At 26.6% G+C, this 15,424-nt stretch overlaps 1 protein-coding gene across 3 annotated transcripts; it reads left to right on the top strand.

Moving 5' to 3' along the window:
- The first annotated feature begins 1,016 nt into the window (after nucleotides 1-1,016).
- On the top strand, nucleotides 1,017-9,293 carry LOC113551947 (signal transducer and activator of transcription 5B-like). 3 transcript variants are annotated; one of them, XM_026954547.1, is made up of 12 exons: nucleotides 1,017-1,319; nucleotides 1,410-1,698; nucleotides 1,756-1,920; nucleotides 1,979-2,093; nucleotides 3,162-3,307; nucleotides 3,379-3,496; nucleotides 5,753-5,988; nucleotides 6,058-6,207; nucleotides 6,311-6,435; nucleotides 6,498-6,650; nucleotides 8,524-8,722; nucleotides 9,142-9,293. In XM_026954547.1, exons 1-12 carry the CDS (start codon nucleotides 1,157-1,159, stop codon nucleotides 9,227-9,229), a joined length of 1,947 nt encoding a protein of 648 aa, XP_026810348.1. In that variant the 5' UTR covers nucleotides 1,017-1,156; the 3' UTR covers nucleotides 9,230-9,293. The 3 variants fall into 3 exon arrangements, with proteins under 3 accessions (XP_026810348.1, XP_026810349.1, XP_026810347.1); XM_026954548.1 differs by having other exon boundaries at nucleotides 3,376-3,496; nucleotides 6,531-6,650; XM_026954546.1 differs by having other exon boundaries at nucleotides 3,376-3,496.
- The last annotated feature ends 6,131 nt before the right edge of the window (nucleotides 9,294-15,424 follow it).

Raw genomic sequence — 15,424 nt, 5'->3', positions numbered from 1 at the left:
TTGGTGAATGGTGATATATTAGGTATAAATAAAATAAATTCATCCATAAAGTTGCTTTAAATAGTGATAAATGAATAAATAATTAAATACTAAGTACAACGCCGAAATTATAAATAACATGTTATCCTAATCTGGTTGAGATATGTTTTCCTAATGATACCAAATTAAGTATTAGCATTGAATATTGATTATATAAACAATAGTATTAGTTTAGTATACAGGTAGTTTACACATATTATCGGGATTAATTAAGTTATTTAGTAAGCAGTAATTTAATTAGTAATGTCCTCTTATATCTTTGTGTATTGTGTTAGATCTCCAAAAGATAACAACATGACTCAATAGTCAATACTGTGTGTCTAACATTTATTATTAATATTAATAAGATTGTAATTTTACCCAAATTATGTTGTTTAATCAATTCAAATGCATTTATATCAAGACACTAACTTAGATTAAATTACGAATGGGGAACATTCGTGCATGTGAACATAAATGTATTCATTTTTTAAATTCATGGTTCATGTTATAAAAATCTAAAATCGAATAGCTACTAAATTCAAAAATGACAAATTGAAAAACGATGAGAGTATGAATCGAAAACGTCAAAAAACAACACACCTAATTTCAATGTTCGGTTATTTTATTTTTAAATTTTCAACGTAGGTAATAAATAAGTAATATTTTCTTTTATTATCATTTTAGTATGCTCAATAATTTGTACTGTAGAAACTTTAAAAACGATTTTGATATAATTATAGATCGTAAATGTTGTTGGTAACATTTGTTGTTATTCATGTCGTTGACAAATATGTTTATCGGACGTCGGTACCTATTTGATACCTAATTACTGGCGTTATTGCAGTTGTATCGGTATCGTGTCTTGTTCTTACATGCACTGCCGTCTGCCATTAAATTATAGTTATATTAAATTATTATAAATAACACGCACACAACCTGTCTTGGCGTCGTCTAATAATATTAAAATGCAGTTATAAAAATATAATATAATTTGATTGATAATAATATTATTAATATTTATGTGAAAAAATAATTTTACTCGTAGGATTCTTATTCCTTTTAAACGGAGTTTCTATATTCATCCTTCATCCCATCATTAACTTTTATATTATTAAATACTTATACCTAGACACTAATGGAGGTTAACGGAAAATCTCAAGAAATGGAAAATAATGGAATTATGCAACAGATGGAATTGATCAGTAACCATGCTGAACGTTCGAACGAGATTCGCTTAAAAATTCAATCAGATTTTGATTCGTTTAATGTTCTATATTCGGAATGTTCTAAATATACTCGTAAGTCTCAAAAATGATGTAAAATAATAAATTGTAATTAATGTGAAGATACCTTGTTTATTTTGATTATTAAATATTTGTATGATCTAGAACGTGTCCAAAACGCTAAAAGTCAAAGAATGAACACTTCAGTATTACCAAACATTGAATGTAAATTAATTCAAGAAAAAGAATTGCATGAAGAACAATTAAAAGCTAAATCTTTAAGTCTTAATAATTCTATTTGTGTTTACATTAACAAACTTAATGAATTAACAAACCTGATCAGTCCTGTACAAAATTATATTATTGATAATTCGTTAATTCAGTGGAAACGTCAACAACAGTTGGCTGGTAATGGATATAAATATATGAAGGATATAGACGTTATACAAACTTGGTAAATATTTATAATTGTTTTGTTAAATTTCATTAATTGAGTTGATAATTTTTTCAGGTGTGAGAAACTATGTGATTTAATATGGATAACTCGTTCTCAAATCAAAGAAGCTGATCGATTCAGAGTAAATTTGAGTCGTTATTTTGAATTACCACAATCATGTGAAATTATTACTACTCTCCTAAATATGACTACACAGTATCTTTCTTCATTGGTGACTAGGTATAAAAATGTTTATAATTTTTAAAATTATTATTTTTAATTATTATTCATTATTTAGTACTTTTGTTATTACAACTCAACCACCTCAAGTATTGAAAACTAATACAAGATTTTTAGCTGAAGTGCGTCTATTAATCGGCGGGAAACTTAATATTCACAAGACATCACCCGTAGTATGAAACAATTTTATTATAATAAACTATAATGTATCCAATGATAAATTGAAGGAGGGAATTGGCTTATGATTATAATTATTCAAATGGTTCTTATTTAGTAACAGTCACTATTACTTAAGTAATAGTATTTATTATTTATTTATTATTCTATGATCTACAATTTTTTAATCATGATAGCTTCAAATTTATATTTGAAACAAAAAAATGTATAAAATATGAATATATTATAGGAAGGTAGTATTATGTTGATAATATTAACATAAAAAATAGAAAATAATAAGGAATTAGGTAAGTGGAATCAAAAATTTAATGACGAAATATTTATGAATTTTAACTTAAGCTATGTAGCTCAACTCTACCCAGTAAAAAATAAACAAATATTAAATATGGTACTTGGTATTCCAGTTAGAGTAAAAGACCTATTTAATTAATTTTGGTATTCGATAATAATTATAATTTAAAAAAATACAGTAATCTCAAAACTATATTATATTGAAAAAAAATTTAATCTTACTCTATTTTATTCTGTGGTCTTATAATATAGTTTTTGAAATCACTATTTTTTTAAATTGTAATGGTCCCTGAAAGCTTAAATGACCTACTAAAGTGCTTATTCCTCAGTTCAGAGGTAAGTTTGTATATTGTATCTGTGTACTTCACTTTGTGGATATATTTGACAAAGGTAAGCAATCTTCCTATGGGGGATTAGATACGGCTTAGTATATTTACGTTTAAATTTAATAATCCGTGTACAAATCAATTGAAGTTTCTGTAAAAAAAATAAACAGATTTTTTAACATACTCCAGCAAATGGTTACATAGAAAATAATTTTAAAAAGTTTGTAATTACCAAACAAAACACAGAAATTTCTATGGTTGTGTATTCTTATTTCACTGCTCAATTTTCTGGTAACAGGAATTACGTCAATGCAACCATGCTCTAATCCTTGGTATGTGCTTTGTAAATTAAAATACTTAATGATCATTAGATAAGTGATTCCCATCCTATGGTCTATTAAGTCCTACATACTTTATACATTAATTTTATATCATAAACTTTATTAGGTTAAAGTCTCTATAGTCAATGAAGCTCAAGTTAACCAAATAATCAGAAGAAATAAACCATATGGAGAATCTTGTGGCGAGTTATTAAATTGCACTGGAAAAATGGAGTATCATCCAGTGCGAAGACATTTTTCTACCAATTTTCGGTAAATTTTAACTTTGTATTATTCTCTAAGTGTCCAATAAAATAATAATATGTATTAAAATATAATAGAAGTATGCAACTAAAAAAAATTAAACGTACAGAGAAAAAAGGAACAGATTCTGTTATGGACGAAAAATTTTCAATTTTATTTTCTTCAACATTTTTTATTGGCAATGAACTTCAATTTGAGGTAAGATTTAATTTAAATTTTAAAATTGTATGTTATGTTTTTAATTTAAGAATAAGTCAGTTATAGTATAAATATTAGGGTGGTCCTTATTTTTGAACTTTGAAATTGTTGATGCAGGACTCCCTCATTTTTTTCATTATGATAAGAAAATAATTTTGGTCGTAACTACCCACTCCCTTCCCGTGCCCCTGGGGGTTGAAAAATAGCCAACAAAGGAAGTTTTGTTATTTTTTTGACCTAAATAAATATGATACTTAGTGAAAAAATGCATAGAGCTTAAATTATAGAATGTTTCAATAAGAAATTCAAGTTTAGTATTTATTGTAAGTCTATTATTTTCAATGAAAAATAATAAAGAACAACATTTTGATTTTTTTGACCAAATTGATAATTTTTAATTATTCAAATATATTTGTTGGAAAAATAGAGTTATTAAAAAATATGTTTGAATAAAAATTATATAAAACTATATTTCCTAACAAAATGTTCATTGGATCCTTTGTTTCATTGTTGGAGTCAGATTTATTAAATATTATAAATATTATAATAAAAAAATGGTAATTTGCCATTATACTTGTATATATCAAAAAAAATATTGTTATTTACATTTACGTTTACTTATATTGTTATTCACTTATTTGTGTATTAAGAATTAAAAAAAAAAAAAAATGATTTAATTTATTTATTTTATCATTTAATCAGATTAAAGCAGTGTTCCCAAACTCTTGTTTGAGCTGGCCTGTGTAAATAAAGGCAAAATAAAACACATTTTAATGTCCTTATAGAATTTTATAATAAATTTGAAACATTAAGTTGTAAAAACAAAATGATAAATAAGAGAATTTTATTAAATTCTGCAACCTAGTATTATATTTTTGTGGCCTGATAGCGGGTCGCGACTATTAAACTAATCAATGCTAGATTAAAAAGTTATAATAGTATAAATATCTATAGCGAATATGTATTATTTAAAATTTTAACTTATTATAATTCAGCTACCAATATTATAAATATCATATTTACTTGTTCTAAATTAAAACAACTAGATAGCACTTGGTAGCAGAACTAAATATTGTTTTGGTTATTTGTTTTTTAAACCAAAATATTCCATATTATACCATAAGACGCAAATCAAGTAGTATACAATTGTAACCCATGTCCAAATTACAAACATGGCACAACCAAATGATATAATCTGTTTTTAATTTTACCGCTGTATGAATCGTAACCCATGCTTCATTTGTACAATGGGGGATGGTCTTATAATTTTTATATTTACATCTTCCGTGTGCATAACAGGGTCTAAATCTAATACATCAATGATCTATATAGATTGTGAATATATACACTATCTTTTTTTATTTTATTATTTCCAGTAAAAAAAAAAAAGTATAATAAATTGTTCATTTTCTGAGATTTCTTTTTAAACTAAAGAACTTAACAACCCTAATCTAGTAATCACCTCTTGGAGCAGTAAACATGTTTCAAACTTCAACTTTGAGAGTTTAGTATTAATGGTTATTAATAACCCACCCCTTTGTCTTATCAAAAGTAGAAAATTCTCAGTATTTTCCAAAATAATATTTTTAAACAAAAGATATAATATAGAAAAATACAAATATTTATATTTGGATATGGTAGACATTATTTTCAAAATAGATTAAATCTGAGCTATTTATTTATGTTTTACATTTTTACTTTTTTCAAGTCAAAGAACTTGTATTGTAGAAAATGTATTACAACTTACAAGGTTCAACATAAGTTGTTATTATAGCAATTGAGAAACATTAAATTTATAGACCTTTTTTTTTTTTTTTTTTTTTTTTTTTAATTAAATATTTTAACAAAAAATAGCAACTTAATATGTTACAATTTAAAAAATATATATTTATCATAGAGACTTGATGAAACCATTTACATTAAATTTACTGTTATTTTGTATACACTTAAAATTAAATTTTTAAATTATTTGTATAAATTGTATACTATAAATGTATTTACCTATTTATAACCTTTTACCAGTTCTACCATGTTATATCAATATTGACTTATAAGTTGATAATAATAAAATCTTTCACCTATTATTCTTTTATTATTAATTATACTGTTCAGCAAAAGTGCAGTAACTTAAAACAAAAAAAAAATTGTTAAATATGGCATCTAATTACTATACCAATTTTACTTCCATTTTTTTTTATTTAAAACTTAAAACTGGTTATGTGATATTTATCAACATTTTATTTTTAATGGTCTTAGGTATGGAATTTGTCATTACCAGTGGTGGTTATTGTACATGGGAATCAAGATCCTCATGCTTGGGCTACTGTAATATGGGATAATGCTTTTGCTAAACTTGGCCGAGTTCCATTTAATGTTCCTGACAAAGTGCCATGGAGAAATGTGGCAGAAACTATAAACATGAAATTTTCTGCAGCTACTGGTCGTAGTCTTTCAGAAGATAGTTTAATATTTTTGGCTGAAAAGGCTTTTAGGTTTGTTAAATTATTAATTGAAATAAAATTTAAATAAAATCATAAAAAAAAATGTTTTCTTTTTTTTAGAATGCAGAATGTGGATTTCAATCATATGTTTATATCATGGTCACAATTTTGTAAAGAACCATTACCACAAAGAAGTTTTACATTCTGGGAATGGTTTTATTCAGTTATGAAATTAACTAAAGAACATTTAAAAGGTCTTTGGACAGACGGGTAATAACTAAAAACTAAGAAAATATGTATATATATTTATAAATTATTATTTTTACAATATTACTATTATTAATATTTTAAATTAAAAAAAAAAAAAATGTAGTGCTATAATGGGTTTCATAAGAAAATCTGAAGCAGAAGAGATGTTAACAAGATATGCAACTGGTACATTTTTATTAAGATTTTCAGATTCAGAATTGGGAGGACTAACTGTTGCCTGGACTGCGTGTACGTTTTATATTAGAGTTATTGATGAAAGTGTTAAATTCTATTAATTATATTTTTTCCAGCCAATGACGTTTTTAGCTTACAACCTTTTTCAGCTAAAGACTTATCAATTCGGAATTTAGCAGATAGACTATTCGACTTGCCATACCTCACCAAGTTGTATCCAAATATTGATAAAGACTTAGCATTTGGAAAATACTATACACAATCATCAAGTATTCATTCATTATCTATTTTGTAGAATAAATTTTACTTGTTTATACTGACAAAAATATGTTTTAAAGTTTCAACTTGTTTCAGTCGTAATAAACTTAGCAGCATTAAGGGTTTAGAAGCTTATAAATATTAGTAATATAATATAATTTAATATATTAATTATTATAGCTTTCTAAATATTTTTAGATAGGTAATTGTTTTATGGTTGTGGTTGCATACCGCTATTGTGCATATAAATTAAAACTAGTATGAGTGTCGACCAGCATTGACCACATTTTAATCTTTCACATGCATATGTAATAACATTCATTCAAATAAAATATTTAAGAATTAAAATCCAATCTTTTTAAATAGAAGTAATTTTATGAAATTCTTAACTAGGTATATTTTATGATCAATTCTACTTCTATATATTTAAAAAGGATATTAGTATTGTTATATGCTGATAAGCAGTAACATAAGATTTTTTCTTTAATTGACTTGTTGATCTACAAAATGAATTAGACATTTCCAGCCATTGGTTCACTAACATTGGCTTAACTATCAACTTATATAAGAACTGAATAATCTTTCCAGATCTTGTTCACTATAAGCATAGTTCACTCCTATTTTTTTTTAAATAATTTACAAAACCATCAAGTTTCCATAGTTGAACATCAACTTTATCATCAATAGAGTATGGAAGGTCCTAAGATTCATTAAACACAACCTCAAGTACTTCAAATCTGCCCATTTTCTTTGTACTTTTTTCAGTTGACAGACCTTTCTTCCTTTATAATATAATAAGTTTATTGATGTCCTTGTTCGGACAATAGAATGTACACATTTTAAAAGAAATATACTATGTTATATAACTAATAATTAAACACATATTATTACAATATGATATGCAATAATAATGAATTATAATGAAATGTTAGTTAATATATTTATTTAACTGATAAACGTATTAATTGAAAGTTAAATGTAGATTCCAAAGTTTGGGTTCATTGTAACTATATTGTTGTGTGTGAAATGACTTATAAAATATAATTTTAGACATAGTATAGAATGTGAGAACCTGCTTTCCTATTTATTCTAAAATTTTGGAGCAAATAACAGTAACCTAACCTTTGATAATTTTAAAAGTAAACAATATTCATTGAATTTGCGTCCAGAAAAAGATAATGTATACTTACCCTTACAACAAGATCTTGGTAAAGCAATTTATTTTGAATTTATAAGACAGATATCTTAGAAAGTAAGATTGAATGTTATTTAAATGGTTAATATGACTATATTGAGAAGGATTCCATAATTAGAACCAAATTCTATGTTAGAACACACCAAAGAAAAATAAAGGGCTTATAGACATTAAATACCTTTAAAATGCCCATTGCTTTACCATAAACTGGTGTTTCGCCAGGCAAGTCCAAATGTGTCACGAGAAGTACTAATATTAAATGACACAAAATGTATAAACCTTGTTGACACTATATTTACAAAAATGATTAGATATTATTCTTATTTTTTTTTATTGTGTGCTGCAAAGTATAAAAAATTTCTAATAGTGTGTACCAATAATACAAAGGTTGAGAAACACTGCCATAAACAAATTAAATTATGTGCTTATTTCCTTGCGAAAGAACTTTGTTTCAAAACTTGTTCATAATAGATGTTAACCTAATACTTCTTCATTCTTAACACTCAAGTCACCCATCACGACTATTCACCTATTCGTAAAGTATTCCACAAGAAATTAAACTCTTTATACATATTATTAGGTGTTTATAATGTGATGAAATGAATAAATAATTATGCAACAATTTACACTTTTATTTACTAATACTTTAAGTTATATTTTATATTAATTTATTTTTTTCCATTTTACAGATAATAGCACACCTGTTACAAACAATGGCTATGTAAAGCCATTATTAGTTACACATGTTCCTGGGTGGAGTGGACCTAGTACCAATGGACAAGGAATGAATAGCTATCCTAACACACCCCAGAGCCAAATGTTTCATGAAAATAGCGTAGGAAATTATAGTGGTACAGATGCATCAGTGTATAGTGAACCAGATAATAAGTAAGAAATATACTTTAATTTTTGCATGTTAAATCTCAACTTGCTATTCTATTGGAATATATAATAATATATTCTATTTGAATCTTAAATTCTATACAATTTAGTCTAATAAGAATTAGTGATGTATAGGATTTACAAAAATATGTAAACATGGGTAAAGAAGCCACTTACTGGCAATGCTTTGAAATTTGATTTATATTATGAGGTTTATCAAAGAGTAGATCTCGATACGATATTATTTTTAGTATTTTTGGAGAGTTTTCAGTTATTAGATTAAACAGGTATTTTGCTATTATCATTTAAAGTTGAATATAATTTGAATTCTATAAAAAAATAAATAAAATTAACATTGTTGTTGAATTCACTCGAATCTTGCATTTATTTGATAGAATTATTAAAATTATGTTTTGTTTGTTTAGCATGACTGCATTTGGTAATTATTCCTTAGAAATGGATTTTTCATCAAGTTTAAATGACGTATCACAGTTGGATGGAGTCTTTTTTTAAAGAAATTTTAATATGCTATCTTATAGTGTAGATTTTTGTGACTTGTTATTCAATATCATAATAACTTAAGTATATATCAAACCTTAATTATTATCTTTTCTTCTTATTATTTCATTTTTTATAATAATATTTAAAATATTGTCATACATATTATCTCTACAGTTATGTAAATTTTATTAAATTTGAGTTTTCACATAATAAGTACTCCAATATACATATAGTATTATTATTATTTTATCATCATAAGCTTATTATTTATTGTTATTTTATTATGGATTAGTTATTATATTTTTGTGATCAAGTTAATACAATAATACTTTCTTTCATTATTATTAATTATTATTATTGTAATTAGACATTGTATATTATGTATGATATTTTAAAACAGTATCCATAAATATAATTAAATTATTGGTTTTATATTAATTTTTTTTTTCAGGATCTACCTGTTGTTATTTATGAATGCATACTTTTAAAACCTACTGAATATAATAGATCATGTTTATTAACAATTATCTAAATCTAGTATAACATAAATCCTAAAATCCATAATTGTGAGACGTGTTAAAGTAGTCTTACACAAAACCATAACTTGACGGTCTCATTGGATTTCACCTTTATACCGCTATTTTTAATATTTTAAATTAATTTAATAAGAAATTCTTATTATACTTACATATTACGCCTGTCGTTCTTTCCTTCTGACCATCTAATGATCCTCATGGATCATAATACTCATTGGCATATTCATAAAAATAATAATAAATCGGTTAATAAACATTAATTTTGTTTCTAAATTTAATTATTTGTTTTTTTACAAAAAATTCAATATTAGTCATAATACTCAAAACCTAACTCATTCCTATGAGTTTATAATGATCTTACGCAACTTTGACAAAGTCATGTAAAAATTAAAATCAACTTTATGTCTTTATAAATAAAGTGCCAATACAATTTCAATTTTCAACTAATATAATACTTATATATATATAATAATTATATAAATATATATTAGAAACATAAAAATCTAATATTCTGGAATACTATTATACATTTATCAGTATAAAGTGAAAAGTAACTGCAAACGTTAAAACCCTCTTTTATACGTTACTTATATTAAATAAGTCGAGATATATTCAAAATAGTAACGTTTTATAAATTATCAAATTGTACACCCATTTGTTCGGGTCGGAGCATAGGCCTATTTTGTCATTTTCACATCTTTGCCCTCGCGCGATTCACCTAGTATTGGATTGTTCCTCAACGGCTTTTACCGTTATCGCGGTAACAGTATACTTAGTAGTCTGTAAAGGTGATCATTAGGTAACCTAACCACCTTGGTTTTCATCAATATTGTTTCTATGTACATATATTGCCAGCGTGGTCACTCGCTCACTGCAGAAAATTAAAACAAAAATATCCCTCGATTATCTATGTAACACCTCCCCAATTGGGGAAGGATTTTAAAAAATGCATTTTTGAGTCACCGAGTATGACAAGTATTCAAATGAGTCTGATGAGAGTAGTTTTGATACAGACGATGTATAAAACTAATTTTGTAAATATTATTAAATATGAAAATAAATAATAAAAATAGTTTAACTATACGCATTTTAAAAGTTTGATAATTTCAAAATTAATCATTAGCATTATGTGTGGTAATATCGAGTGTATATCTGAAAAATATAACCGAAGCCGGTAGGGCGCGACTACTAATTGTCATACTTAGATAATATACAGTAGAGTATATAAAGAGTGACTAAAAGCAGTGTTAGCGGAAAATCGTTATCTTCAATACGCTATAACTTTGAAACTAAGTCCGATCGACAAATTCTAATTGCACCATCGTTTTGAAATAGTCAATGTACTTATGTCCCCCCCAAAAAAAAAAAAAAATTCTGGAATTTTTGAATTTCAAACCGTTATACATAACTCAAAAACTAAGTGTTTGCGCAAATTTATTTTTGCACCATCGTTCTTAACTAGTTGAAATACATATGTTTAAAAAAAAAAAATTCCTACAAATCGCGTAGTAGCTAAACTGCAATTATACCACGATTTAATGTCTGTATAATTATTACCATATTATTTTGTAAATCCAGTCGTTTCATAGATTCCGTTCGATTGGCATAATATTTTGATTGCGTGTGTGTAATACCTTGCGATCGCAGTCCGCAGGTTTTTTTATTACGTTAAGGTTAGTATTATCATTTTACGAATTCTTAGATTAATTGTAGCTTTTTAAATATTTTTTTACCATTTCTTCGGGTTTGAATCGATGAGGCCGCGGGAACTACTTTCGCATTACTTCCGCGACGTCATCGTTTATTGAAAAATGTCAAAAAGTTATACAGCGTTGTTACAAATGGGAAGACCGTAGACGGGGATAATCCCCCGACTTATCCCCTTACAGAAAAAAGTGCATGTTAGATAATAAGTTGATTGTCGTCTTGGTGGCCGACCGGAGTCCGCCGCCCTGGACTTGACGTTCGTAAAAGTTCTCTTTTAGGGCCAGCCGGAGCCCTCCTCCATAGATCCTCGTTCTTGATCTTCCGTGATCGTTGACTAAGGATCCTGAGAAATTGTTTGTTAAAAAAGTTTTTTTTATTTAAAAATGCATATGCCGGTGGTATAATACTGTTGTAGTTTGGTAAACTCGGTTCCACCGCAAACACTGTATCTGCCGAAAAAAGCGCAAATGGATCTCATGCATCATATCTCGTACATTCAGTATTGGATCTACGGGGGAGGGGTGGTCTGGAACCCATGCCTCGAGCGCAAATTTCAAATTTTTAAACTTATAGCTACTTAATATTATTACATTTAAATTTTTTTCTAAACAAATTTAATCTTTTGTTGTCAAAATAATCAAAATATTGTAAGACATGAATTTATAAATTTAATAGTTTTAATTCAACATAGTCACCCTACAATGATCAAGGAACGACAATCGTCATATTAGGTATATCACGTATTACTTTTTTTTTGTGAGTAATTAGTACAGTAGTACATACGTATAACAGTGACATAATAGAGATAAAGGGAGTTGAATTATGAGAGCGAGCTAATTAGGTACTTTATACATTGCCCCGGGTTAAAAATATACTAGGTCAGGCACTGCATAATATACATTTCCGTGGATTTAATAAGGTCTCATCTTCTACAAATCAAAAAATTGATTAATATTTTACAAAAGAAATCAAAAATATCCAAAACTATACTGACTTTCTCAGCGCTGTAAAATCTGATCTTGTCGATTTATTGTCTCTGCGATAACTGGATGTTATTAGGTATTACCTAGGTGGCTAGGTAACAGTGCAACGTGTAACACATTGTTAATGACATATTCCATGTTTAGTAGGGTAGATGAGTAAAAATATTCTTATACAAACAGATTATAGCCATAGATATATATATACGCCTTTTAAAATCTATAAACATTACCTACGTATTATATTACACCTATACAGAGGTGTTGTCAGAGCCGCGTTAAACGAGGGGCAAATTTTTAAATTGTAATTTTTTAAGGGCGGCAACATAGCTTATCATGGCACTGGGTGTTATTCCTATTAATTTTTTGAAAGTATACCAAGTATTCGTTGAATACTCAAATACTAAAATATAAACATAATATACAATATTAATAATAATATATTATAATATGTACCTACTTACAATAAAAATATTTTTCTCATGGTTTGTAGTGACGAAGAATAAAGAATGTGTCAACAATATATTGATATGAAAACATTTTGAAAATCAAACTTTTTTAAATACAGGTATATCTTCTCTATATTACCTTGTCGGTATTTACCTATATACAAATATTAAAGAAATTAATTAAATACATTAGTAAAAAAAAAATGATCTGCAACTTTTTTTATCGTCTGTTTCTTTTCATTCCTTACCTCGTAGAACTGAAACTGCAGTCTCTTGAATTTTGATCTATCAACCAAATCTTCACACAGTTCACATAAAGTTGATTATTATTTATGATCATAATATAGTGTATATTTATATATTTCAGTTATCAAGGTCATAAATAATTGACGTAGATGTGGGAAAATTACTTAATTAAAATAATTTTCATTTTTTCCTTTGTATATGATTTGATTTGAGTACATATAATTGTAATATATCCAGTCATAATTTTGTAGAAAACAAACTACTACTATTACGAGTATCTCTACTAGATATATTATATCTTTAAACTAACGTTGGGGAAGATAAATAAAATGTTTATTGTATTATTTTTATTAATGTCATTATTATAGTTTATATCAATCTGTAGATTAAAAATATTTCCGTCATCTATTGAACGTTAAAGTTATAATAATATGCTTTATTTGAATATTTTTATTACACTACGAAAATCGACGGATGCGATAACTGTAATAAAACTCCTAAATATATTACTCAAAATACTATTAGGTATGTATATTAAAAAAAAAAAATAATGAATTGCAGTATTTACTATTTTACGAATCTTTATAACCAAATTTTGATACATATTTGACGTTGAAATTAAAATCACTATGGGAAATTCCGAAAATGTATCTGAATCTGATTATAATCGTCCAAAGCGTTCATTAACTACTTTAAGTTAAATATCTAGTGATTTTTATTCAAGTATAAAATGCCTTTTAAGTTTTAACAATATTAGTTACCCATCCTGTGACGACTATCAGCTGTTAGTGCAAATCGATCTTTTTCAACATTAGAGACTTAAAACGTATTTAAAAAATAATAAAGGACAAGACCGACTGACTGGATTAGCTCTCTTAAATATTTATCGAAATTATAACAAAATGATTTTTTTTTAGTTTTTCCATTTTTATAAATCGTATTCATTAATAAAAAATTAAATGTAAAACCTACATACAATTGAAAGTTATAAAATATGTATTAAAGTTTTTAATAAGAAATAAATAATTTTACTATAGAAATTGTATTAACTTCTTATTATATAATTATAAAAGTGTACAATCTCCCCCCCCAAAAAAAAATATTTTTTTACGCGCCTGCATAAACTTATAAATGGTTCACGAAGTCATGGTAAATCTCTCCGCACAAATGTATGATTGTAGGTAGGTACTATGTAGTATGTACATAATACACATCGGCACATCGCCATAAGCCTTTAGATGTTTCACGAAGTTATGGGTACAATATCTTTCCACACAAATGTATAGATGTTAACACTGGGTACATAATAGTATAATACACATCAACATAAACGTATACAGGTGATTAGGGTAGTGCACTCCATCTCTCCACGTAGTACACATTTTTAGAGTGACTCCAGCCATAAGACATATATACTCGTAAATAAAATATGTAAAAATATCTTGAGAGTTAAAATCACAAATCGATTGAGACTCGAATCGTAACGAGTTACCGTCGCCACGTCGTTGGTACCGCAGTTTAGGCGTAATCGTTGACATGTGTCAGTCGGTAGTACTCGATACTGCTAAACACCACGTACCGTGTCGTCTTCATCGTCCGTCACTTCACGTGACCAAAGAAGCCAGGCGCCCGACAAGCCGTGCCACCAGTGACTAGAAACGTGCATGGGTGATCAATTTCGAATGTAAAATTGTTCATATAAAATTCTACTTTCTGAGTTTTAAACACAGACAGAGTTCATTGCCATTAATCAAACAACTGTAAGTGAATCTATATGACAATTTCTACCGGTAACTAATAGTACTAGCAGAGTTTGTAGTAACTATTGTCGTTATTTGTATAACAAATACTTCATTTATAAAAACTGAAGCTTATTTAACTGAATACCTACAACTTACAAGAAATATTATACATTATATTATATATATATATATATTTTGTTATAATATTTTACGTATCGAGTTCAATTGCAAAATCAACTTGTAGTATTTTGATCATTTTCCACATACCTATTATATACTCTTGCTTATGTAAAATAACAAACCTACCTTTATAAATTTATCTTAATAGAGGTGAAATATACTAAAATATCTTAAATACTCGACAGTCCACACTTTACTAAATATAATAATACATAATATTTATTATATTTTTTACTTTTTAATTTAAATAAATAAAAATAAATAATGTATAATACATATTTAAAAAATATTTTGTATTGCCTTTTCGTTTGCAAAATCATTTACATTTGTATAATAGTATTGTAGTTGATAGTCCAGTATTAGGTAG

This window comes from Rhopalosiphum maidis, chromosome 2, assembly GCF_003676215.2.
Source record: "Rhopalosiphum maidis isolate BTI-1 chromosome 2, ASM367621v3, whole genome shotgun sequence".
Classification (NCBI taxonomy): Eukaryota; Metazoa; Arthropoda; class Insecta; order Hemiptera; family Aphididae; genus Rhopalosiphum; species Rhopalosiphum maidis.
The sequence above is the reverse complement of the archived record's forward strand: the minus strand, read 5'-3'. Positions and strand labels throughout refer to the sequence as shown.

Excerpts from the sequence above, each read along its gene's own strand:
- LOC113551947 (XM_026954546.1), top strand. The coding sequence starts at position 1,157 with ATGGAGGTTAACGGAAAATCTCAAGAAATGGAAAATAATGGAATTATG. Across the intron at positions 3,308-3,375 it reads CATTTTTCTACCAATTTTCG|AAGTATGCAACTAAAAAAAA; the intron begins GTAAATTTTAAC and ends AAAATATAATAG. Across the intron at positions 5,989-6,057 it reads TTGGCTGAAAAGGCTTTTAG|AATGCAGAATGTGGATTTCA; the intron begins GTTTGTTAAATT and ends TCTTTTTTTTAG.